This window comes from Triturus cristatus, chromosome 8, assembly GCF_964204655.1.
Source record: "Triturus cristatus chromosome 8, aTriCri1.1, whole genome shotgun sequence".
In the NCBI taxonomy this organism is placed as follows: Eukaryota; Metazoa; Chordata; class Amphibia; order Caudata; family Salamandridae; genus Triturus; species Triturus cristatus.
In genome coordinates, this window is record NC_140591.1 from 1,243,052,871 (window position 1) to 1,243,080,554 (window position 27,684).

At 43.1% G+C, this 27,684-nt stretch overlaps 1 protein-coding gene across 2 annotated transcripts in view; it reads left to right on the forward strand.

The window, feature by feature from the left end:
• Positions 1–27,684, forward strand: part of USP9X (ubiquitin specific peptidase 9 X-linked) — a 1,605,828-nt gene that overhangs the window by 248,936 nt on the left and 1,329,208 nt on the right. For both annotated transcript variants that reach the window (XM_085622934.1, XM_085622935.1), the window contains exon 7: positions 25,138–25,253. In XM_085622934.1, the coding sequence (XP_085479060.1) occupies positions 25,138–25,253 (116 nt within the window). The remainder of the gene's footprint in view (positions 1–25,137; positions 25,254–27,684) is intronic.

A 27,684-nucleotide genomic window follows, 5' to 3' on the forward strand; every position in this document is an offset into this window, starting at 1 on the left:
ACCTGCAACGGCCCATGTCATCACCCTGCACATGCAACTAATATGGGGCCATCTGCCCCCTACCCAACCCCAACACAACTCACAGTAATTGTATTGTAGTATTGTATTTATATTTATATAGCGCACTGTAACCCAAAGGCATCCTGGCGCTGCGGTAAGGTTCTTCTGCCGATCTGCTTGCGGGCTAACTGATTAATGAGCTAAAGCCTGCATCCTAGGGAAAAGCCACGTTTTTAGACTTCTCCTGAACTTCAATAGATCTTGTATCTGTCTGAGCTCCACTGGTAGGCTGTTCCATAGGCGTGCTGCAGCATAGCTGAAAGCTCTTCCTCCTGATTTAGCTTTCTTAATCCGGGGTATATTAATCAGCCCGGTCGAGGAGGACCGAAGGCTGCTGGTAGGGGTGTACCAGTTGAATTTAGATTGCATCTGTAACGGTCCCATCCCATGCAGGGCCTTGAAGACGATGCACCGTGATTTAAACTGTATCCTCTGGAATACCAGAAGCCAATGTAGCTCCGACAATGCCAGTAATGTGGAGGATTGTCTAGGTCTGGCTAAGGCCAGCTTGGCGCAAATCGTTTGAACTCTTTGGAGTCTCCCAATCCAGTACCTATGAGACTCCAACAGTCGCGCGTTGCCATAGTCCAGGCGGCTCAGAATGACACTCTTTATTATCAGGGCACGTGCCTGATATGGGAGTAGTGGGGGAATCTTCCGGAGGACCCTAATAAGCGAGAAACTACTTCCCTCAATTCTATTGACTTGGTTTTCAAGGTTCAATTTGTTGTTAAACATAACCCAGAGATTGCGTACCGTTGTGACCGGTAGCAGAGGTGTCTCTGTGGGCATGGGCCAGAATCCGGGGGGAGAGAACAGGGAACTTTCTCTGCCGCACAGCAGAGAATCTCTGTTTTTTCACAGTTAAACTGCAGAGTTAATTTTCAGCCAGCGTACTGTATCTGTCATGCAGGCATGACATTTTTTCCAGAGAGCCCGCTTGGTCTCCTTCCAATGATACAATAAGCTGAGTATCGTCAGCATAATTTACCAAGCTGACCCCATATGATTTAATGATTGTGATCAGGGGGCTCATGTAGGCATTAAAAAGTATTGGGCTAATTGCTGAGCCCTGGGGGACCCCATGCCCGATTTCCACAAATTCCGAACGGAAGGAGTGGAGGGCCACCGCCTAGCGTCTAGATGTTAAATAGGATAGATACCACTCCAGTGCTACCCCTCCTACCCCAACTGTTTCCAACCTGTCCAGGAGGACTGTGTGGTTGACTGTGTCGAATGCGGCGGACAGGTCCAATAAGATCAGTATGGCCGATTGTCTCCTGTCTGCCCGCATCCTAAGTTCTTCCAGAACAGTCACCAACGCCGTTTCGGTTCCATGACCAGGACGAAACCAGAACTGCACATCCTCCAGCTTGTTGTTGTCCTCCAAATACTGAGAGAGTGCTCTACTCACTAACCGTTCTAGGATTTTGACTGGGTATGGAAGAAGTGATATGGGACGATAATTTTTGGGGCATGCTGGATCAAGTGTGGGTTTTTTCAGCAGTGGTATAATCACTGCTTGTTTCCAGCTAGCCGGGGCCTGTCCGCTGCTCAGTGATTGATTACACAGCTGTCGAAGTATTGGAAATAGTTCGCCTACCAGTGCCTTCCAGGTTTTGGGAGGGATGGGGTCCAGGGGGGATCCCGACGATATTCCTAGGGCTAGTTTGTTGAACTCCTCCTCAGAGGTGGGCTCAAAATAGTTCAGATGGGCCCCATGAGCTTCCAGCTCTATCTCCCCTTTCCTGTTCTTTTGCTTACTTGCCCCTGGCTGCCCATCTGTCTCTGTGGGTACGTCCGTGTCCAGTCCTTCTATAATTTTCCATATTTTTTCATTGAAAAAGGTGGCTAGTTTGTTACAGAGATCTTGACTGGGTGGGGTGCTATTATTAGTACACTCGGGGCTAGTGATGTCCTTCACGATCTTAAAAATACACCTGGTACTATTGGATGCCTTCAGGATGGTTTTGGCATAATATTCTGCCTTGGCTTTTATAATTTCTTTTTTGTAGTTAGATAATTTCTCCTTCCAGAGGGCTTTGTCTAGGTCTGTAGAAGCCTTTCTCCACTGTCGCTCTGCCAATTTACAACCCCTTTTTTCCGTCCTCAGTGTTTCATTGTACCATGGGGTGGTCGGTCTCCCCGACTTTCGGATTTTTTAAATCTGAGCAATCCGATCAAGGGTGTCAGTGATATGCCCGCAGAATGATGTATAGTTATGTCCCACCGATTTCAGGGGGTCCAGAGGCCCAATATCCTTAAATAATGGTGAGGACTCGGCCCTCTTTAAAAGGTTCTTCCAGTTCCTATCTAGGTAGTTTCTTTCCCTAGCTACCTCTGCTCGTTTAATTTTTGGGAACGTTACCTGGAATAGTATCAGATAGCGATCCGACCAGCCCACCGGTACAATGCTTTCCACCTTGACAACTTTTTCCTCTGCAAAAATTAGGTCCAAAACATGTCCCCCCAGGTGAGTAGGTTCTGAGACCAGCTGTGTTAGATTCAGGTTTTCACATGACTGTAGCAGATTTTTGTGCCCTGAATCCAAACTCCCATTAGCCCATAAATTGGAGTCACCCAGGGCCAATACTCTAGCATGGGTGAGTGCCAGGTCACTGAGTATATCGATCATATCCAGTTGTGTTTGAATGTAGAATGGCCCCGGTGGTCTATAACAGAGTAGTATCGTCCAGCCAAGCCCATTACGGCGGCAAGCCATCCATTCAATACCTGGGACCTCATCTATATCCATTGACACATTATCCCATGTCTCCTTAAAAATCATCCCAACCCCCCCTCCTCTGCCATTTATTCTCGGTTTGTGCAGTGCCTTATAGCCAGGTGGGCATGTCAGGCCCAGCTCTAAGTCAGTCCCCGGGTGCATCCACGTCTCTGTCATAAATATGATGTCTAGGTGATTACTTTCTATTAGAAGTTGGGCTTCTATGTGGTGCTTAGACAGTGACCTCACGTTGAGCAGCCCACATCTCAGGCAGTCCAAGTGGCATTCTTTTCCCACTTGATTTCTCCTTTTCCGTTTCCCGTGCGCCCTATCTCCCTTAGTTGGTCTCCTGAATATCTAAATTTAATCAGTCTGTTCACCTCAGTAACCCAGTTGGCCGCGTCCCTGGCGCTGAGCGCTGCCGAGGCACGGACGGGCGCAGACGGGATTGCCTTTGGCGCGCCGCCGGCGTTCCCGCTGCGCGTGTCCGCTGCGCGCTCGTACTGGCATGTGTCTTTAACCACGGGGACCCGGAAGTGAGGGGGAGAGGGGGGAGGTGTAATCCCCCAAAGGTCCACCCTCCGTTCGATTGGCACTTGCTGCGACAGACCAGGATGCAGGGCAGCGTTACGACGCTACAGGTGAGTCCGTTTTTTTCCCCACCACCCTCCACAAATATTACAGCAGTATTCAGTGCAGACAGTCCAAGACTTGGAAGATACTGCATTGCCCGCATGGACACTACTCTTGCTCAGAGCTTCCTACTTTGACACACCACCCCTCAGAACTTCTAAATTAAACGTACTGCCTGCTTTGGCATATAACTACCTCACACATCTCCATGCCATCACATCGCATGGGGGCAGGGGAGGGTCCTTTTAACATATATCCACCACTCAAATTACTTTCATATTTTCACTATACTAATTCACCACTAATCATTTTTGCGTTTCGTAGTAGCGTGTTACTCACCAAAAAAGCGCTTTAATGCCTCGTCCGGGGTAGTAAGCGCTGTATAAATGTAGTTACAATACAATACATAGCACATGCCAGTGGACACATTTTCCCACTTGCACTGGGCATTGTTCCGTTAGTATTTCTGTGTTAAAGGTGCGTATTATTTATTCCAAACCTAGAACATCACACTTTGTGAAAAGAACATTAAGCTCAGAAATTACAAGAACCGTGAACATTGTGCCCCAAAATGTTAACTTGGCGGTTATTAACAGATGCCCACGAGTCCATAATTACATAATCAGTGACGTGATCAGCTCAGTTATCTCAATGAAATGGGAACACGAGGAGGGAAAAAGAACTTTCCGATTCCCTTAATACTCTTTCCCATTAGGTATTTCACTTAATTAAAATACTATAATTCATGACTATTCACTTAAAAACTTAGCTAAAGAAGAGTTAAGGTTGAGTTGGAAGCTATCAGCCGTTGATTTCTCAGCACAGGAACCTTTGAATGTCCTATGAAAACCAACATTTAAAGTCATGTTACGTCCCTGGCTCCACTCGATATTTTGAACAGATGCAGCACCGAGGCTGGGATTGCCCAGCGCACTAGGATTGCAAGCACCCTGTGCACTGTGCATCAAGCATCCTGCTCACAGCCTAGCGCCTGGTGCACCAGGCGCTAGACAGGCACAAATGTGCCAGCATGTGCCGCCTGTGTTCCTGTCTGGAACATAGTGGACCTAGACATGAGGCAGAGCCCGGCCTCTGGTTCGAGCCTTGCTCAAGCCTCGAGTGGCTCGCCCACAGTGCTTAATTTGAGCCAGTGGTTTCCGGCACTTAAGTGGCAGCACCGGCACTTGTGACAGTCTGCCACATGGTGTGCTGTTTGTCTGATTTAGAGTGAGCACAACAACAGTTGTTTACTAATTCAATATACATTATGTAAGCACTTCACTGGCTCCTCCTACCCTTTACTGGATCCTCCCTCCCATGTAACTTTTCTATCCTTCTCAATCCAAATAACCGACTAACATATCCACCACTCAAATTACTTTCATACTTAACTTTACCAATTCACCACTAATCCTTTATGGGTTCCGGAGTAGCGTGCAACTCGCCGAAAAAGCGATTGGATGCCTCATCATGGGTAGTAAGCACTATATAAATGCAATTTACAATACAATAGTAACTCCGGCTGTTGCTGTGCTATTCCAAATAACATTGACTAACTAGGTAACGGCTACATCGCAATATGTGGAAAACCGAAGAGTCAACACAAACTCCAGTAATTTGTAAATGTCCCCAAACTTTCATTCTCCAGTTTCCCAACTAAATATCAATGAATTATCTTGAAATCATCCCTGCGTTAAGTCTACAATCCTGTGTAGGTTTTCTCTTCTGACTTTATCAGGAGGGCCGCTGAGTCAGTGCTGCCAAACTGTGGGACAAAGCTTTGTTTTCATCAAAGTAATAATAATAAAAAAGCCATCCTTGAGTGTATGCCTCTGTAAAAGACAGAGAATCAAAAGGGAAAGCGTTTGTGAGAAACACGAGCTTGCAGAGAGAATATGAGCAAGAGAAGCCTCAGGGTAAGAGAGGTTAAGCGTGCGAGATGGGAAAGAAAATAGGGTTTGCGATGGAAAGGAGGATTTGAAACCAGCATTGGCATAGCCAATAGGTCTCGCCTTTGGGACCTTATAAGGGCTTAGCCATGCAACAGTTGATGTTGTTGCACCAAGGATATTGTGCTGCATAACAAAATACTTATAAGGTCCCAAAAGCGAGACCTATTGGCTATGCCAATGCTTGTTATTAATGAAGCTGCAACATTTTTAGCCTCAAGACCCACTGATGCCCCGTCCCTTGCTTGCTCCAAGGTCCCAATACTTATGTTTGGTATACTTATGATACCCTTATCTCCAAGACCCCCAGTGGACTGCAGCGTGTGCTCTGACCCTGTTCGAAGAATTCTGCACACTTAGAAGGCTTGAGATCAATGCAGATAAAACAAAACGTATGATTTTTAACAAACATCGATCATTCAGGGGGAAAGTTTTCATGGAGGGTGTGGCACTAGAGGAAGTTGATGCATTCACATATCTAGGTGTTACCATGGATCAAAGGATGAATTGGAGAACTCGTATTGAAAAAATGGCATTAAAACACGGACCGCTAAGCAAAGAATTTAGGTTGTCCCTTACCAAACCAGTTAGCCCAGTAATACAGATACATAATGCCAAGGTAATCAGCTCAGTTCTGTAGGGCTCGGAACTATGGGGATACAGAAATCTTACACAGCTGACTAGCGCTGAAAATACGTTTTTGCGTGTGATTTCTAGTCTTCCCAAGAGTACTCCTTCACTCCCAGTGCTTAGGGATATGGGATGGTACCCCTTAGCAGATATAGCTAGGCTTCGCCCCTCCTATATTGGCGCAGAATCTGGGTCTTTCCTGAGCTACCTTTGCTAGCAGACTCAGGGATGTCATAGCTGCTGATCGCAACCATAAGATAAGGTAGCTGAATGATATTAAGGGGGCACTGGCCACAATGGGTTTGAATAACTTGTGGGACAATCCGAGCAATTTACAGTCTGTGTCTAAAGCTGCACTTAAGAGCAAATATTGGGACATGTTGGGACAAAACACCAGCAGGCTGAGCGACAGCACGACGTTGACTGGGGAGATTCCTGTTTGCAAAACCTCGTCCCCACTTTGAGCTATACTGGGAAACTATCTCCAAACCCCTAGACCGGGAACTCTATTTTCAATTCAGAGTTGGGTCTTTGCCGCTGAAATCCTTTACTTCCAAGTGGTCCGATTTGGGGGACAATAAGTGTCTTCATTGTATCGAACAAACAGAAACCTATCCCCATGTTCTTTTTGTATGTTCTGCCTATGCCATCCCGCAAAGACCTGGCTAGTGCCTCTGTGTAAGAACTTGGGCACTAGGCAAAACAGCGTAGCGCTGAGAATCCTGAGGACTATCCCTCGCTTCGCTACGCTGTTCCCCTAGCCAAATTTTTAAAGTGGGTCTGGCGACAGACCCAGGACCTGCTGACCTTCAGAAGACTTCTCAGGACTTGGTTGCTTGCTCCCCCCCCCCCCCTTTTTTAGCGCCTTGAGCGCAATGATTGATTGAATAGATTACAACGTGTACTAATAGAATAATTATGCACTCTTGCTACCTGATTTCGCCCCTGTTGCAGTAATAATTAGATCCTATAGAGTATCACCAGTCAAGCTTATGTGAAATGTTTTACTAGTTTTTACACTGTGCTAACAATATTTTAACTTTTTATCACATCAGTTTATGAATGTAATTTATTACAAGTCTGTTTGTATAGCTCAATAATTGTATTAGTTAACTATCAACTATTAATCCTATGGTGTATGGCCCGCTCTGTTGTTCTTACATTTTGTGTACTGCTACTTAATATATCATGTCATGTGTTACTGCTATCACTGTATTTAGAGTATATCATGTGATTTAAGGAGGTAATAATGAAGCGATCCCTCCACTGGATGGAATGTCCAATGGTTGGCTTATTTGTACATATTGCTATAGCTTGCCATGCATGATTCATCCATTTGTTAAATTACGAATGCCTTGTACGTGCTTTTATGACACTAATGTCGAAATAAAGCTTTCTGAAGTGAAGTAAATCAGACTAGATGTCACTGGTGCATTATATAGAGTAAACTGACATAATAGTAGAATAAATCACAGCTTCAATTACTAAGTCAGAAGCCAGTGCCACCAGGCGCCAGTGAGATGCGGTGGCAACTAAAGTATTCCTTATAGAGTCTGTTTCTAGAGTAGAGGTTCACTTAAAGGAGCTGCAATGATTGCACCAGCCTTTCAAAGAACTTTCAACAAGGAACTGACATTAATCAAGAGATTCAAAGAATGTAGAAGTAGCAGAAACTGCATTATTTGGGGCAAGGTCACAAGCACCAGCCTCTCCTAACTGAAAAACGTTTGGCACACCAACTCTGCACCCATGCCAGTAGACTCATGTCCATGATAGATGAAAATTAAAAGGGCCAGGGACTCTGTGGAATGTGTAGCGATGTCATGCCAATATCCTGCAACTACCCAACCCCCCACAAGAAAGGTGAAATTGGTTAAATCGCAATTATTTCCTGCACCCCCTCACTCACAGTAACCCTGTGGTATGCCTGGTTCAAGATGTTACTCCTGGGTGGGAAGGAATCAAATAATCACTTCATATTCTTAGGTATATTACTGCTTCCAGTCCACTCAGTGGACACCAAAATCCCACTAAGATTTTGTCCAAATTAGAAGTGTACTTTTCTCTAAAACGCTGCAGGGCCCTCAATGGAGAGGACTGTAATCCAGCTTAATTGTATTGGGCGAGAATGGGACAGCAGGGAAAAAAGCCCTGTTTTAGATCACAGGTGGATATTGAAATTTTAAACCGGAGAAAAATTCACGATGGGTCGAATTGCAGATCCTTAGTCATTTCCTCAGTCAAAGAAATGTTATGATCTGAAGATTTCTTGGAGCTTATTTCCACCCTCCAATAAGTCAAGCACGGTACAAAATTTCTGCTCCTCCAATAGGTCAGGCCACTCGTTGCAAGAACCAAACCACACCACCTGTGTTCAAGACCTCACATAAGTATTCAGATGTTCATCTTCCTTTCAGAAGGGGTCTGCTAAGGTGGAAAAATATGTTTAATACTCTGTATAGATGAGCCATATCAGTTTATAGATCCGCGTATTTGCAAGTTTATTATAACGCTGTGTATGTGAGTAACACATCTGTTAAAGATTCCTGGGAGCAGTGAAGTTGAGGCACAGTTCTCTATAAAATACATAGAACAAAATAACTCCATACCTGATAAACCACTCCTGGGTGCTCCCCATAACCACCTTAAGTACAGTGCCATTTCCAAAGTTGCTTATAGTTCACTTCTGTATTGAACTTTAGGCCTCTTTGCAAGGAACTGAGCGCCCCGCACTGTCTTGGGTATTTCTCCCCCAAATAAATGTTGTCCATTGCTTTGTAGTTTCCTGACTCCGGTCGCTGCCTTTTTAGTAACCCAATCTGATCTACAGCTCTGGGCTGATCTGTTAAGACCATGAGCCGTATGACTAGGTCTGTGCATCTTCCTGCTCTTTCCCAGGGATTGACATCCACCTTCCTAATTAACCTTTCCTCCTAGAGCATTCACTTCAAGCGTCCAGGTGAAGAATGGAGATGTTAAAGGTGTTTTCCTATTTTGTCTCCCCTGGTTAGCCATGTTAAAAGCCTGGTTTATGTTTATTGACCGATTCACCATGCTTTGATGTTTATCTTGCATCTCTTCTTCCCTTGAGCACTATCCCGCCGGTTTATCTAACCTACTGATTATTTTCCATCCACAGACATACTCCACCACAAGCATAATGGCCCCTGGAAGGGCCAGGTAATCTTTATGTTGGAGCCAGTTGGTCACTTCGCATTGACTCCTAGAGAGCACTTGCCATGGCTGGCTATAAACTGTGCATGCTGTGGGCACCTCCCTTGATGCTCCATTATGACGCTTATCTGGACTGCCTGTAACCAATACACAACATCCACCCCTCTTTTTAGGTCTCGTGCCTAGCATTGCAGTGTGCAGCACTGCTCGCGCAGCGTGAGACCTCATGTAGGGGGTTCTGAAAGCTAACCACACGCTTGTGCGTGTGGTTTTGCTTTCGCCGGCTGCAATTGGCTTTAGCGTGATTTAAAAAAAATAATAAGGCACGCAATTGAGCAAAGGCGGGCGCATATCCCACCTTTGCTCCGCCCATTCCCATCGGTGTCTATTACGCGCAGCGGCGCGCGTTCGCCTTGCCGCCACGCTCCCTCGCCCCCGCTCCTCTGTGGTGCTCGCACACCGCTGGTTTCGATTCCCGCCCCCGCTCCTCTGTGGTGCGCGTGCACCACTGGTTTATAGAGGCGACACCGAAAAAGTGAAGTTTGTCAGATTTGAAGGTGTGAAAGAACAAATATTTATTGACCTATTCTTAGTTAAACCTTAGTCACGCTTCTGAAAGTACTTATCGCATTTTAAATGTTTGGACTGGAAACTTAAAACAGATGGACGTCTATTGCTAACTCTACTCCCGTTCTCACGTGCATTATGTTTCCCTGTGTGGACGGAGGGACTATCACAGTGCATGCCTCGTGCTATCGCCTATGTGGGTTGCCTCCGCCCCCGTTGATGGCAAGTGACCATCTGGACAGCAAGCACTAAAGGCTACATTGTCTGGATTAGAAGTTAAGATATTGGTACATGTTTGATTGATGTACCGAGGATAAAAGGCAGATTGCTGCGTGCTTCCTAATCCCTACGTCTCACCGCAGGAATTTTGCAGCAGGCACTCAACCCACCATTCTATCAGCGCTCCCAGGTTGAGATCCCTCACATGGACCCCTCCTGCTCTTTGCCCGCCCCCACCTCACGTGACCTCTGCTGTCAGCAGGGTGCCAGGGGGCGTGGCCTCACAGAGCCCCGCCTTCTTGTGCTGTTTGTAGCCGGCGCGCCTGGTTACCAGGCACCTCTGGGAGCCATGGGAGGCAGCATGTGCCAGGTAAGATCCAAGCACCTGTGATGAGCTTTGTTGTCAGGTCAATTCGGCGGGTGCTGTGCCTCCTCGGTACTCGTATTGGATCCACACTCTGCCACAGTGGCAGAACACCCAAAAAACTCCCTGTGGTGCGAGTCCCAAACATTTGTTAACAGAGTGAAGCAGGCTGGTGGTGTCTCGGCTGCATGTATCAGTTTGTAAACAGTGGGACACGAGTTAGAACCTCCGACAGCTCTGGGGTACGAGACAGTGACTGTAGAAATAAGTGCACACGGTACAGAGTCGAGTCCCGTAGAGTCCGAACCCACTTAGCTTGTTGGGCTAGTGCACTTGCTGCATAGATCTCTGATAAATCTTCAGGTTATATGACCAACTTCTGCCAGGGCAGACTCGGCTTTCACCTTTGTCTCTCTCAGAAAGTTAGTACAATAGAACCGAGTGACACTTTTCTGTAATATCCCCTGGTAAAATTGATAATACTAAGAGCCCACGTGACCCTAGCAACCCGCAAACAAGTATTAAAAACACCCAGTTCTCCAAAACTTGAGTTTTGAATGAAGCACGATTTTGTAAGAACTAGAACTGATGATCCGAAACCTCAAACGAAAACAATTCCTAGTTTCCTACAGGTCTCACCCCCCCCCCCCATAATCGCGCAAGTTTAGTGCTTTATCAGCGGCGCTTTAAACCAGCATTGGCATAGCTATTAGTCTCGCCATTGGGACATTATAAGTGCTTTAGCCATGCAACAGTTAATGTTGTTGCACCAAGGATATTGTGCAGCATAACTAAATACTTGTAAGGTCCCAAAAGCAAGACCTATTGGATATGCCAATGCTTGTTTCACTCTGTTGTGGCTCTAATGAGAATTTATTCCGGCTATCCGTAACTATTGCATTCTATATTTGGCTCCTTTAGTGCTCCTGGGTGGACCCTATGTTAATTTATCCTGGCTGCCTATAACAAGTGCATACCTGCGTAGTACTACCCTATCACTCTTGGATAGGCTCTACTGAGGATTCACTATAGCTTTTTTTTTTCTGTTAATGCTGTAGGTTACTCCTAATAACACCTAAACAGACTCTTTAAAGCATTTACAATGGCTTACTATATCATGTGCATAAGGTAGAGCTGATTCTCTATTGCTCCTGGATGAACCCTATGTGGCTTTTGTGTGGGCTGCCTGTTTAATATACATGCTTATGGGCTGTTCTATACCTTTTGACTTCTTAAGACCCCCTCTTAATCATTTATGGAAGCTGAGGACCCCTACTGAGTCATCACTAAAAACCGGGACCCCAGACAAAGCAATTTCTATGATTTGAAGTTCAAAACAATAACCCAAAAATATACAAACCAGTATACATTCAGCAAATACACACAATTAAATATTTTATTTACAAACAATTGCAGAAAAACAGAAATGAAATTCAATGGGAAGAATGGAGCTTTTCTAATTGTGTTCTTTAATTCTAAAAGACGAGCAATTTGCTAAACGCTAGCATGCCACTTTTGTCTTGGTGCTTCCATTGAATGCACTTTTTGTTGAAAAAACTATTTGAACAATTGGGTATCCTAGTATGCCTCTGTATCTGGGTAGTTAAGACAGTTATACACACAAACTGATTCCGGTGGAAGACATTACAGGGACTATTTAAAGTTTTGAAAGAGGGCTAAGAGAAGTGCTCTTTGTATGCAATTAAAGAAACAACACTTAACAGGCATTAAAATGGTCTTCAAAATGTGGGTTCTGTATTGCATCAATTGGAAAAAATGCTGATAAATAGGTATACATTTCATAGCACAGGAAATTAATATTCCATCTAATAAATCTAGGACGATTTTTTCTATTATTGAAAACCATGTTCAACCTACAGCCTGTACTAATCAAATTGCTCAATTACTGCATTTCAGAAAAAATTAGCAGGCACTGCTTCTAATTTCTTAGTGCATGAACGCGGTTGAAAGCTGGATGACAAACAAGTGATTCAAATTAAACGAGGACTAAACAGAAATACTTTTTACTTCCTTGAATTGTGTTTTTTGGGGAAAACAGTCTGTTAGCTGGTCTTTTATATGGTGGCCCCCAAAAGCTTGCCTCCAACCCTGTTTCAATGGAATCTGCAAAAACAACCTGGTTTCTTAGTGGATTACCAGCTCCTTTTTGCCACATTGACTGTCCAAGTTGCCACTACCTGCTTTGCACTGCTTAAATTACTGAGAAAAATGATTCCACTGCTGCTAGACGCTTCTCGGAATACAGTGATTTGTGCCCCAATTATTCACTTGAAGGCTGGATTAGGGGAACTCCCTGTTCAAGGCATGTGTGCTGTAGATATACATGCTTGCATTCGTGCCATCTAGTGTTTGGTCCGGACGTTTGCAAGTCGTTTTTCTTCGAAGAAGTCTTTTCCAGTCACAAGTCAAGGTGACAAATGCAAAAACAGTTGATGGACAGAATGCCGAACAATGTCATACATTCACCCCAGTACAGAGATCTGGGCCTAAATCCATCCATTTTTGCTCACCCTGCCATTCCAGTTTAAACCCAGCCATATGCAAATCAGTCTTGACCCTGTGCCTCATGGGAACAGTCCAGCCAGAACAGCCAAGCTAGGGCCTCCCTGGACTGGAACCAAGCATCTTAGGGCTGGTTTCGGGGATCTTTTGAGTGTGGGAGAATGTTTGCATTGTCAGCATTCCGTCCATCATTTGTTTGCTGTAACACTTTTTGCCCTAAGTTGGATGGGTATGCCCAGACGTGGGTCCCTTGCTCACTCTGCCACTGGATTCAGGCTAGCCTGGCTGAAGAAGGGTGACATACCCTGAAACCGGTCCCAGGATGCTTGTTTCCGGTCCAGGGAGGACCTGGCCTGGCAGTTCGGTCTGGACTGTTCCCATTGGGCACAGGGTCAAGACTGATTTGCATATGGCTGGGTCCAAACTGGGGTGGTGGAGTGGGCAAAAGAGCGAGGGATTTAACCCAGATCTTTTGACTCGGGGAGAATGTTTGCATTGTCAGCATTCCGTCCATCATTTGTTTGCTGTAACAAGTCAAGGTGACGCCTCCTTTTGATGATAGTGCGCATGGGCATCGACCCCATTGTTAGATTGTTTTCTTTCCGCCATTGGGTTCGGACGTGTATTGCAGCGCTATGATTCGAAACCGTTAATAGTGATCCGTTCGGTTTGCCCTTCTCTGCCCTCGTCGGTATTGTTTCGATCGCTTTTTCCACGTTCTGTGTTTCGAAATTCGGAAAACTTTAATTATCCAGTCTGGAATCTATAAACGTGCCTTCGGTCCTAGCTCATTTTCCTCTATCTACTTCCACTCGAAAATCCATTGTTGAGTCTTCTGTCTACGGAACGGACGCCGTTTCGATTCTGACCTTTGTGCCATTGCAAATATCCGCATACCGATCTTAATAAGGTCTGTAACCTCTCTCTCTCTCTCCCCGGAGCACAAAGAAGATGACTGCAACGGTTGTCGGTCGTTCTGATCCAAAAAGACTCTGTGGGACCGTCGAGCTCGTCAAAGAGAGATGCAGCGACAGAGTATCGAGGACACCTCAGATATCATCGAAGAAGATACCTAGAACCAAGAAATGGAAGCATCTGCAGCAGAAGAGGAGGAAACTTTTCTCCATCCAGGAGTCTGATTCAGAGTTGGAGATCGAACTAGAGTACCACAGCATTCCAGCTGGACAGGGTGCCGTGAGTACCAAAGCCCCTTTGCCCCCCAAACCGGCTTCTACCAAACAAAAGGCTGTTTGGGTTACCTCTGTCATCAGGCCATGGTAGCAAAAGACACACAGATGATGGACGGAATGCAGAGCAAATCAAATTTTCACCCCCAGTCAAGAGGCCATGTTAGGGCCTGAGACCCTGATTCCCCGTATTCTGGCTCGGCTACGAAACAGCTCAAGCCAAGATGACACTACCATGATTCCGAAACATTCGGGTTCGAAAGATAAAAAGTTCAAAACCAGCTCGGCACTGAGAATTTTGTCACCAAAGCATAAAGATGCTCATCTAAAGCCTCCGGTGCCTATTCTAGTAACCATGAAACAAAAGTTGGATCCAAAACAAAAGAAAATCCCTATAAACCCTGACACTGGACACATTACAACTAAGCCAGTACTACCATCTTCCAAAAGGAAAATAGACACCGAATATAAATATAAAATCACTCTTAAAAACAAAAAGGACATGGCTACTAGCCCTATATATATATTCCTCAAACCCCTACACCTTCTTCTCCAGTACTTATTATACCAGCTTCAGACCCTCTACACATGACACCACAAGGCTCTCCTGGTAGAAATCCTGATATAGTAGCTAACGATGACACTTATGATCAGCCACCACCAGATCCATGGGATGACTATAATATAGATCCACCTGCAGAGACAGACCCAGAATAAACCTTCCCCTCCTGATGATAATACTGCATATCAGGAGTTAATTGCTAGGGCAGCCACTTACCGTGGAGTGACTTTCCATAAGGAAGCCCTATAAGAGGCTTTCCTGTTTGAAACTTTAGGAAACAAACATAGAACATCAATCTTTGCCTATGTTAAAGGGTATGATGAGGCATGCTGATGATATTTTTAAAGCTCTAGTTAGGGAGTGTATCATAACACCTAGGGTGGACAAAAAATATAAATCACCACCATCTTACACAGTTTTTATTGAGGGCCAGTTGCCTTTGGATCCTAAGGCCTGTAAAAGTGCAAACTCACAAACCTCAGGAGAGGCACCACCTCCAGATAAGGAGTCAAAACTAATAGATGCCTTGGGGGGAAGAAAGAGGAGCTGCGTAATCAGCCAACCATTGGCGTATAGCCAGTACACAAGGTCTGTTGGCTAGATACGATAGGGCCCACTGGGGCGAAATAGAAGATTTATTACATTATCTTCCAGAAAAACACAAGAAAAGAGGGCAGGAACTGGTACAAGAAGGGAAATTCATTTCCCATCCTTCTATTATGTGTGCGTTAGATGCTGTGGATACTGCAGCCAGAGGAATAAACACTAGTATTCTCCTAAGAAGACACGCATGGCTAAGAATCTCTGGTTTCAAACCAGAAGTTCAACACACTTTCATTAATGCCCCTTTTGATAAAGAACATCTCTATGTGCCTCAAGTACACCAATCACTTGAACAAATTAAAAAGGATACAGAGGTGGCAAAATCTAGCGTTACAGTCTCCTTCTAACAGAGGCTCCTTTTGCTCTTCGTTTTATAGAATAGGCTCCAAAAGTAATACCACAGATGCGACCGCTACTTCATACAAGACCCAAACACAATCCTCCCCCTCTAGAGAATTTTACAAAGGGGGATATACAGGAAACAATTTTAAAGGAAGAGGTAGAGGCACCCCACCACGTTCCTTCCAATCGCCTAACAAACAGTGACTTCATATCCTTTTCCCCCAATTATTTATCACCCGTCTGGGGAAGCCTTTAACAGTTTCTTCCCATTTGGCAGTCATACCATCTCATAAATGGGTATTGGACATTATCCAACATGGTTATTGCCTGGAGATCACAAACAAGCCTCACAGTATTCTACCTTGCACTCACAAACTCTTGTTCAGCTCCAGCATCGGCTGAAACAAGAGGGGCAGGCTCTTCTACAAAAAGGAGCTATAGAACCTGTTCCACTTCAACATCAAGGATTACGGGTGTATTCACTCTACTGTCTAATTCCCAAAAAGGATGGTTCATTAAGACCAATCTTAGGTCTCAGGCCATTAAACCTGTACATATTATCAGAACACTTCCATATGTGCACACTTCAACAGGTGCTTCCACTTTTACAACAAGGCGACTTTATGCCAACACTGGATCTAAAGGACGCATACTTTCACATTGCCATTCTCCCAGCATATGGCAAATACATCAGATTTGTAATAGGACAAATGTTTGTGTCAGGGAGATTGCTTTACAGTTTAGGTAATCTGTTAACAATCTGTCTTCCAGAGGGGTCGCCTTAGGGAGGTCACTTCCTTGCGGTATGGCAGTATGTAGGGCGTGTCTGATTTGTAAGTATCGGACATTTTCTCCCACTGTAAGTCTGCGAGTGGGATAACGTCTCCTCTGGTCCACAAGTCCCCCACTGTAGAGATTCCTATCTGATCCCACCTGTAAAATCCTGGACTATTTCGTAGTATTCAAAGTTTTTCAGTGTCCCAGGGTGGCGTGTACTTGTTTAATCTACCATGCCATCCTAAATTCTTGTGTACCTGCTACCAGAGTGCAATTGTAGGAGCTGTGGGGCCAGTTGTATTATGATGTTTAGGGTTAGTATAAAGTGCCATTGCATAACCCTCTGGTCCCAGGACGTATCTATCCATGCGGTATGCGGATTCATCTGCGGGTTCATCTTGCTGGCGGTGCACCCATTGATTGATAACTGGTAATTGTGCCACCCAGTGGGTTGTGCGATCCTGCCATCCTACCAGCTTTTGCATGGCTATTCTTTGAGGTATTCTGTCCTCCCAGTCTGCTGTCCATCTGAGACCACTGATCAGCGGGCCTACTCTGACCCGCGTCGCGAGTGGTTCAAGGATTAACATGCAAATTAGCGGGGATAGTGGGCAGCCCTGTCGCGTACCTTGATGAAGAGGGAATGAACGCGACGTGTGGCCATTCACCACCATCTGTGCCAATGAGTCTCTAAAACAAGTGGAGCCATGCCAAGAATTTAGGTCTAAATCCTAGTCTCCCCAGGACAGTGAATAAATATTGCTACTCACCTATATAAAATGCTTTACGAGCATCTAGGGACAATATCGTAGCATCTTCCCATATGGTTACCACTCTGCCTAGTACCCCATGTAGCCGGCGCAGGTTAAGTGCGGTATTTCGCCCTGGCATAAAGCCGAATTGGTCTGGGTGGCATATTGCAGAATATTACTTGTACTAGTTGGGAGGCCAGGAGTTTACCCAGTAGCTTGGCCTCAGCATTGAGCTGAGATAGGGCGGTTGGAATCGCATTGCTCTTGGTTTTTTTCCCCCTTCCTTATGGATCACCACTATAGATGCGAGTCACTGATCCAGGGATAGCGCATCCTTTTGTCTACTCTATATAAACATTTTAAGGCACTAGGGGGCTATGCGAGAAGCTTTCAATTTATAGAATTCTATTGGGAAGCCATTAGGCCCCATTGCTTTCCCCGATTTAATGCTCCGGATTGCGCTCACCAACTTTTCTTCCATGAGGTCACCCTCCAACAGTCCTGGTCCCCCGGAGGAAGTCTGGGTGGGGGGAGAATGGCAAACAACTCCTCAATTGTACCCGTCCCAGCCACGCCCTGCGAGAGTACAGGTGGCTCTTTTAATTTTCTTTGTTTCGTGTTAATTTGATCCACTTCTCCAGGACGCATTGCATTTCACAAATTCCTACATAGACCTAAAGTAGGAAGGAAGTTTGCATCGCAGAAGACTTCTTTGTTTTTAGCACTTATTTTTGCTAGGAGTCAGTGAAATTCACACATGCATCATCAAATCACCCCTTTAACACTTGCACAAAAAGAGTTCAGTTGTGCACCTATCCAAAACGTATCCCTAAATTGCAGTTAAACTTTGTAACAAACCTGTTATTGTCAAGACCTTCCTTCAGAATTCTGCTATAAATGCAGACAAAAACACTACACTCTTTGGATCCCTGCAGATACCCAAAACTCTACATTGACCATATTAGGTCTTTTATTATAGCAAGACCAAACTCTTCTTCGCTTTTAGTCACCCGTAGAGAGGATGTCCTCTTTCAAAGCAAGAGCTAGTGGGATGGATTGCTGCTGCTATTGCTCTTTGCCACTCCAGGGATAGTTATCCATTTCAATCCAGAGCGTCACTCCATTCTATGGTAGGAGTTGCTGCCCAACAGCACTTATGGCAGAGTATCTTTGTTGGACATCTGCTGAGTGGTAACTTGGAAGAGCACCCACACTTTTACTAGACGTTACTATTTAGATACAACTCAGAGGTTAAGTTGTAAGTCAGTCTGTCTTAGGTCTTTTTTTTTTTTAACTTACATTAGACAGACTGCTTGTTTAATATTCTTGCTGCAGATGGATTGTGATAAGCATCTCATGTAGAATATTTACTGTTCTAATTCAAGCATGTGAATTTATGAAAGATAGTGTTGGAGATTAAATATGTTAATTACATGTAAGTACAGTTTTCCAGTGCAGGTGTCTTTCATAGCTCGATTTACAAGCTATCCGATCTCCTTGCCAGTCAAAGGGGTTGCTTCTCAATATCCTTTCACACTGGTACTCTGGACATCTGAGAGATTGTTGCCTCCATGGGGGAAGAGTTGGGCGGGGGTGTTGGGTGTTCAGTTGAGGTATTTTCTGATGAGGTGATACTCCTGCTAAAGTGAAACTGTTCCTATTGATTTTTTTTTGTGCAATTCCTCAGAATTGCTGATTTAATGTTCTCCAGCATTGGATCCTTCATTTGATTCTGATGCTTGAATACTTGTGTGTCATCAGACTGGGAGACAATATTCTGTAGCAGTGTACCTGTAAACAGAACTAAGGAAAAACATAGACATCATACAACCTGTCTGTCTCCTTTAATGACCTGAAGTATAGCAGTCAGAGATGCAGGCACCCACCTCTGCTCCCCTCAGTAGCTCCAACTGCCAGCTTTTTAACTGTCCGTGAATGGAACTCACAGGGGCTTTGCTCCCATCACATATTCATGATAAAGATTTTGCTCAATACAGCTGTTTCTTGCAGAGTGTTTCCCCTGAAGTACCTACTTTATCAGGTGCCATGTCTAATAAATTCTCTAAGAGCTCTTTATTCAAGCAGTGCAGCAAGTGTGGCAATAGAAAGATCAAAAGGATGACGCACAAGCCCTCTACATTATCCGTTTGCATCACAACCTCATTTCAAGACACTGCAAAGGCTTATCTGAACATGCCTAAAAAGACAGTGCGAGAGAGAAGGACGTTTAGCTCTGGCACTTCTTGATGATCAAGGTAGAACACATCTAGCCAGCCCAGTGAGCTAAAGAATAAAAGATCTTTGGAATTTTCGACACTTAGAAAAAGTCTTCAGAAAATATGATTTCTGCAAAGCTTGCACCCTCTGTACTTGCTGTGAAGGTTCAGACCTCTGGTCACTCTCGTTACGTGGATGAGAGGCTTAGGAAAAAGGAAAAAGGCACTACAGAGGAACCTGATGATGATCATTCCTCTCATAAATCTGATAAAACTGCTGTTAGTCCTCCAAGTGTGCTTATAAAACTAAGCTTTCCTCCTTAGAACTAGAAATTCCCTTGAAAAAGGCCTATGATGTTGATCATGACGTTGACAAGCATGCCGTCAAAGAATGTCAGAGCAGACTATGGCATCATCAGCTCCTCCGTGTGTGGTGTTTAAATAGGAAACAATGGCTCCTGTGAAATGATAAGTAACTGTATGATAGAAAAAAGCACAATGGCAATATATAGGGTTTGAAATGGAGTCGGAAAGAAAATTGGCTGTACACATCGAAAAGTCAATATATAATAATATTGTTTGTATTTTTGGGAGGCAACAAATAAGCAGTGTAAAAGTACACAATAGAATTTAGTACAATCAGAGAATTAGAAGTCATAAAAGGTGTCCCAGTGAAAAAGTGATTGAATGTAAGCTAAAAGTGACATAACGTGACATATGTACAAGGTTTCAATTATTAAACATAAAGGCGACCATAAGGAATAAATCATTACAATTCTTGGCACTTATTAGTCATAAGTGTTGAATAATGATTTGCCCTTGTTTACTGTCGACGGTGTTTCACCCATATTTAGGATAAAGGGTCTCTTCAGGACCTTAAAATGTCGGGACACCTGAACGATGGTCTGCGCTGCCTGATATATAGAGACAGTGACACCGTGTGAATAGTGAAAGAAATGAACTCGGAGTACCCAGCCGGGTGCCCTTGTGAGGGTGGTATCAGGCAGTCAAATAGGAGAATCAAAGTGGATCTCCGTAGCAATCCAAGGTCGTGGTGTTAAATATTGATTAGCCATTAAGTGTATAATAGCGCTCTGGATGCGGGGAGGCTGGTGGTTTTTTAAAACCAGGTGGGCCTGATAACGGCTCTAACTCTGTGTGTGGTCACAGATGCACTTTCACCCGGCGATGATTGTATCTCGGCTCCCTGCAAGTTACTGGTAACAGAAGAGCAACCGTCTCTCTGTCTGTTACAATGACATGGGTCTATTTAGATTTATTACCCAGGCTACATGTGAGTAGGGTTCCCTTGTTTTTTGGTTCCTCCGTGTGTGGTGAGCATGCCAAAAACAAAGAGCACAAACTCACTTGAGAAGAAATGGCCACCGCCATTGACGTCAAGACAGGCATTTAACTAGCTAGTTTGTGGCCAATGGATTTGTTGTCTATGGAAGCAGAAACATGAAAGCAGTGCCAACCACTGGCTTCTGTGGCTATATACCAAGTGCTAGCCATCTGCTAATGACATAGTGGACTCCATTGTTGATGGGTATACTAGCATTTTCAATAATGGTACAGTTAATAAGTTTGCAGTGTACCTCATGGATTGTCTTTTGGGTCTACATTACAGGTGAAGTTACAGTCTGCTATGTCTGCCATATGTTCAGCCATTGCCATGTCTCCTATTTCTCGTACAGGTCCTCGTATATAATTATTTAATATTTCCTGTGCCCTTGCATCCTCCGAGTACACTTTTGTAATATGCCTCCTCAGGTATGAAGTATGAGGGTTTAAGATATTCTCAGGTAGATCGCCCTCATATTTAGAGCCAATCTACTATGACGATGAAGATTTTTTTAGGACATTTAACGGAAATTAAAGCTCCAACACCAAGGGATGTAACGTTAAAATATATCAATTCTGATGAAGCTGCTAGAAGCCTAAGCCATTGATGACATGACAAAACCTCCCTTTTTGCCTTATAACTGGAATGACTGCACTTAGGTAATCCCTTAATGGTAACAGTGCCTTTGGAAATGTTGACTTCTCTACAGGATATGATTTCTGATCTATATATCACAAATTGCCAAATACCAAACCTTTGGACTCTGAATTGTCTTAGTTATCTGTTGCTCCAGTTTTTGGTTTGCAACCGCTTCGGTTATTTTCAGTGGTTACCAGATGCACGCCATGTTCTCATCCAGAAATACCACTATCGAGAGATAAACTAGTCTCTCTTCTCATTATGCTTCAAACACCGCTGCCTCCCTATGTTTTGCCTTGACCTCAGAAAATTATGGAAGCATGGCACAATAAAGATGTTTATCAAAGATGGAGACTGCAATTATAGGTTGTCCAGTGGGGCTCACATCAATACAGATTCAGACACCCAGCATTCCCAAAATGACTGAAATGGCAACCATAATGGACAGGGATCTCCTAGATAACCAGAATGGGATTACTGTTGTTCCAGGTATTCTAAATCCTATGCCAGAGACGGAGGATTCAGCTCTCCATGATGAAGGTAGATTACCTACACTGATTGAAATGGCTTCACAAAACTTGCCTTACTGTCACAGCTTCTAAATAAAAATGTCTTGTTTGATTTTAAAGAAAAAACAATAAGATCTAGAAGAGCTATACCTATTTTTGACCATATCAGGGAGGAAGTGACCTCTCTATTAGGAATCCAGCAGCCATTTCTGCTAGCAATGCGAAAATTGTGTCAAAACAATTTCAATGATTTCTATAGCTGCTCAGAGGAGGTCCAGAAATTCTAATACTCCACGGACCGCGCCTCCTGACAGGGAGGGCAAGAAGTGGGATTCTATCCGCAGGAGAGTCCACCTGCTATCTGGCAGTTCCATTAAGTTTGGCACTGCATCAGCAACCCTATTGAGATATGATTTCAAATTATGGCATGATGTTGTTCCTTTAATATAAAAACTGTCAAGAGGAAGACAATTGCTAAGGTAATTTTGAACTGTGAGAGATGGCTCATTATGCTCTCATTGAGATAGTTATGGATTCGTTTACAGTAGGATTCAGACAAGTTGATAATGCCACTGTTATGCAGCAGTACGGTTAATTAAAGAGCGCCTAATTCAGACCCATGTCATAGTTAGGCAATTTTATGGAGCTAATGTTTTTGACAAAGTTGGATGAAGTGTTAATCATTTAAAATGGATCTGGACTATGCATGATCTTTAGAGGTATTGTAGTAAAGAACTTTCTCTTGATTCAGACATCACTACAATAGGCATTGTCAGTATGACATTTGTCATTCACAAATATATGAATCCTCACAAGATATTCCAGTTAACAGAATTATAGACAAAGGTGGCAATCAGATAGATCTAAAATAGGTGCTATAGAGGCCAGGCTTTGAATCAGGATCCCAATAAACGATTCTCACTTGGACAAAGCATTCCCTTGTCGGACAACCATGCCTGTTGGGAAGGGAGAGTTAAGCACTTTTGACAAGTATGGCGAGGCAGGACTTTGGATAAATGGGTTATGGACCTTTTAAGCGAAGGACACACTTTTAAATGTCTACAAATTCCCCTGAATCTCCTACCAAAAAGAATGTTAACAGGCATTTGCTAGAATTGAAAGAAGTAACAAAATTGTTCAACAAAGGAGCAATAGAGTAATTGCGGCAAGACCAGAAACAAAGGAGATGTTATATATTTTTTATTGTATTAAAAAGATCAAAGGGATTGGTGTCCTGTATTAGAATCAATAACACTGATAAGACCAATATTTCAAAAGAACAAAAAACAAAGCTTCCGAATGGTCACATTGCGGGACATCCTTCTTTTCATCCAAGAAAGCAACTTTTTAGCATCAGTAGATTTGAAGACGCATACTTGTACATACCAATTCATCTAAATCACAGAAAATACCCCTGCTTTACAGTGGATGGGTCTGCATTATCAGTTTAAAGCACGCCTATTCAGTTCAAGATTGGCTACAAGAATTTTTACAGATTTAATGACTCGGTAGCAGCCCGATTACAGCACCAGGGTCTATTCGTCTACCTATATTTTTACAATTGGTTAATCAAAGTTTCATTGTGTACTCAGTCTTCAAAAGTGATGTGAAAGAAAACCTCTTCTTTCAACTCTGGGGTTCACAATAAATATATTGAAGTCAGTTTTAACTCCTAGTTACCAGTGAGTCTGAGGTCAAGGATTGACACTTAAGCCACAAATGTATTCCCTACGATGGAGAGAAGTGCAAAATTTCAACAAATAGCACCTCATTTTCGATCTCAAAACAAGGTGGCTGTCAAGAATTTAAAAATGTTACTAGAATGAATGGAATCCTGCATCCTCCTAGTACTTCAATGCAGCTCAAGAATGCGACCCATAAAAGAAAGGCTGAATGCTCAGTGGTGCCAGGAAGAAGGAGGTTTGGATCAGAAGCTATCAGTGACAGAATTGACAAGACTGTTTGGATGGCTAAAACAGAAAGAATCCTATTGGCTTGTACAGAATCGAAGGTTTTTTTTTCGCAGATGCGTCACAAATAGGTTGGGTAGCATATAGGAGTGCATGGACATCTGTGCAAAATGGTCTCTGTTGGAGTTCAGAATTCATAGAAACCTTTCAGAGATCAGGACTTTGAGATTGGCTCTCAAGGCTTTCATTCTCCATGTGAAGGATTCACAAGTGTTGATTCCACAACGTCACCTGCGGCCTCGCTCAGGCCTCCCTCAACTGTGACTGTTCCGGTAAAGAAAAACCAGAGCGCCTAAGGACACCCCTGCACCTGTCACTCCTGGGCTTTTTTCCCCAAATCCGTTATTGACCACTGAAAAGTATTTAAATTCCTAGACATTTAGAGTCCTTAAAGTTAATTTTAAACATACAGAGAGCATTTGACTATCTGATATTTATCACTTTGGACAAAACAGACTGTTACTGAATTGGTTTTTTTTCTTGCATTATTCTTGCTCGTGATACCATGGGCAGGCTTATCAATGGCACGATTTGTGCTCATTCGATGGAAGGAATGACTGTTAAATCCACCCTGTGTACTAGAATAAGTCTAAAAGATGGATGAAATTCAGCAAAGTGGAAATCCACTTATACCTTTACCAAGAGTTACTGTATTAACATGAAATTGAAGACTGAGGTAGCAATGGGACAGGCACTTAAATGCAATTTATTTGTATGTGGTGACCCTTAATCTGTCTGTCTATCTTGAAATAACTGAGGTCAAATTAAAAATAGCTAAATTAGCACAGTTCCCTCCGCTTCATAGTGAGTTGCCCTCGCCATGGAAAGTCTTATAGACCCATTCTCCCTCTGTGGTTGCTGTAGTTAGAATGGGCTTTTTGTCTTGAACAAAATTCAAGTGTGATGGTGTTGTGAACAAAAAGTGGAAGGCAAACAACCTCCCATTTGGCATGTTGCAGCACTAATCCAATCCTGGAAAGCATTTTTTTTTAGTATACACAATATAGTAATTATAAAACCTGTCGACCATTTCATTTCTAACAGTTGTCAGTAACACCCATTTCTGCCTAAAGCTAGTTAAACATAGAAATGCTTCTTATCTAGTATTGGGCTTTAATTGATGAAATATGTGAATTCTATGTGTTTGTTTTGTTTTCCTTTAAGTGCACCTAATTAAAAGTAAACCGGTCTAAAAAATGTACATCCTAGTGGTCTTGTCATCAAGTAACCGTGTTCAAAATCGCCTCAGTATGTCCTTATCTCCAAATATAGAATTTAAAAAAGAGCTAATTGTTCTATAGTGAGGTATGTTTGCATCCTGTCTAAACTGATATTTTATAGTTACTTTTGCAAAGCCTGTAAATGCCAGTAAACACAATTTTCTTTTTCAGGGTTGGCTAGTTGATCTGATCAACAAATTTGGCACGTTAAATGGGTTTCAAAGCCTACACGATCGTTTTATGAGTGGATCAGCACTGAATGTTCAAATAATTGCAGCTCTTATAAAGTGAGTTTTTTCATTTCAAACATATGTTGTGTTGATATGCATAAGTTCGAGATGGATCTGTGTTCTGCTTTTATCTCATTACTTGCCACGTGTGCAGTGGTTGAATTTCCAACTCTTTGATCTACCTGATGCCCTTGCAAGACTGTTACCAAGTCTGCAATAGTTAGTGCATTTCTTTTTCGGTTGAAGTTGAGGCAAGTGGGCTCCTAAGGGTCCTTTGTGGAGTTTCTAAGCGTCATCTTCTTAAATTGCTTTTGTTAACAGGTTTGTGCCTTCTATGATGTATCATGCCAACACTTTAAATGTACCTAATGGGGACTTTGCTGAAAAAGGGCACAAGACATGTTGAAAGGAATACGATTACGCACACAAAATGCCCAGGGTAAACTTCCTAAAATAAACAGAAATATTACAGAACAAGTGCTTTTAATTACTCCATATCACCCAGAATTTGTAAAAATCGAGCTATGTAAGCACCTACAACCAATACTTAGTAGAGATGAGAAATTGAGATATATCTGAAATTGCTTTAATTGAATGCAAGCCACCCAGGAACCCGACACAGGTCCTCCCAGAAACAAATTTCCAATAGAGCATAAATACATGAGAATTAGAACGTACCTGGACAACTCAAACAGAAGCAGAACATCTGCGCACATCTACACAGGTTAGTTTGTAACAAACTCACAGAATTGAATTATAATTATTTAAAGTAGACCCATGTTGTTGAAACATGCTATAGACAACAAAGAAAGAGTGCAATAATGTTAACCTCCCGAAGCAGAAACACCAATTGGCCATGATTTCACACAAGGGAATCACAATGGAGGACCTTCCTGTAATAAAATTAAATGGAGATTTTGTGAAATCCCAGCAGTGTCGAAATCTAGAACTCAAGTTCTTGAGGGTGCTGGAACTAAAAGCAAAGGTCTTATTGGGAATCTTGGTGCTGTGTTCCACTATAGTGAGCTTGCTATCTGCCAAAATAAGGACTGTAACTTGGGCAACATCAAGAAACTAGTAAGAAAATGGGTCTAATTTCCCACTATATTAAAATTGGCACGCAACTTTGCAATGATGCAAATGTCAACAGTGGAGAGCAACTGAATGACTGCTATTCACTGGCATTCAGGAAACACCGCTCCTACGTTTTTCTACATCGACCCTTCTGACATTTTTGATTTAGCTTCTCCTTGGATAGGCTGCCTTGTAGGTTAAGTTTATGAACTAATAATCGCTGCTCAGCCCTCATACACTCTAGTGTACCATACAGCTGATTGAAATGTACAATAAGTGCTTTCCAGCAGACCTCTGACACCAAAATCACATCCTCATTGCTTTTTAAACATTATATCGCCACCATTCAGAAACTTCGCAGAAAACAGTATTCATAACATACCATCACAAGATGAGGATTCTAATGGAAACCCTGGTTTTACTAGTTGTAGTTCCATGACAGAGAACAGTTCTACAAGACGTAACATGGCATGTCTTTCAACCTCACTGCATACATGTATTTGTCTATTTTAAAGATTCCAAGGCCTTCTGTGTGGTCCAGCGTAGTAGAATTTTCTCAAAGTTTTAAGTAGCCTTGCCCCGGTGCGAGATAAAAAAAATGGCATTTTAATTAATTAAATTAATTTTTAATCATTGTATTTTCTCTAAAAACTAGCTTTTTAATGCAGATAAAATGTAAGCCTACCAAAGACTAGGTTCTTGTATTTTGATTGATTTACTTCAAAACCAAAATTGCTGCATTTGAACCTATTTGGTCCCAAAATAAAAACAATAAGATACTGCGTGTAATACAGCCACAGAGGCCACAGAAATAAAAAGCTAAAATTTGCACTGCTCCTTTACGGAGCCAGTAGCTTACATATTTCATACATTTTTCTGGGGGTTAGATCTGGATCTTCACCCTTTTGATCATATGTTTTAAAACAAGTTTGTGACTCAAGTAGAGCATTTTTCAGTAGTTGTTCCTTCAGGGAAAGCAGGACTAGGTCTTCCCTTTTACTGAGGTGTCCTAGATGAGGCAGACGTAAGGCTACAAATTAACTCCATGAGGTACGTGATTTTTAGCACTCCAACTCCCATTCTGTGGAGGATTGCGATTTCTGTAAACTGATGCCCAGAAGAAAACTGTAGGACAAAGTATAATTCCAACTGAGCTGGAGGTAAGAAACCTTGAAGAGACTGAGACTTGTCAAAGCAGTGGCAGAGTGGGCTAGAGTGACCAGGCAAGGGGCTCTTACCACTGCAGACAAGCAGTCCATCTTTAGAGATTTTATAATGGAGATCCAGAGAGACAAAAGGTAAAAAAAAAAATAAGTTACAGGTTTGACATTGATGACTTCACTTTGAATAAAGGGTACAAATAATTTATCTTTAAAGATCGAAACTATGCAGCAAATCTTTTGACATCACGATT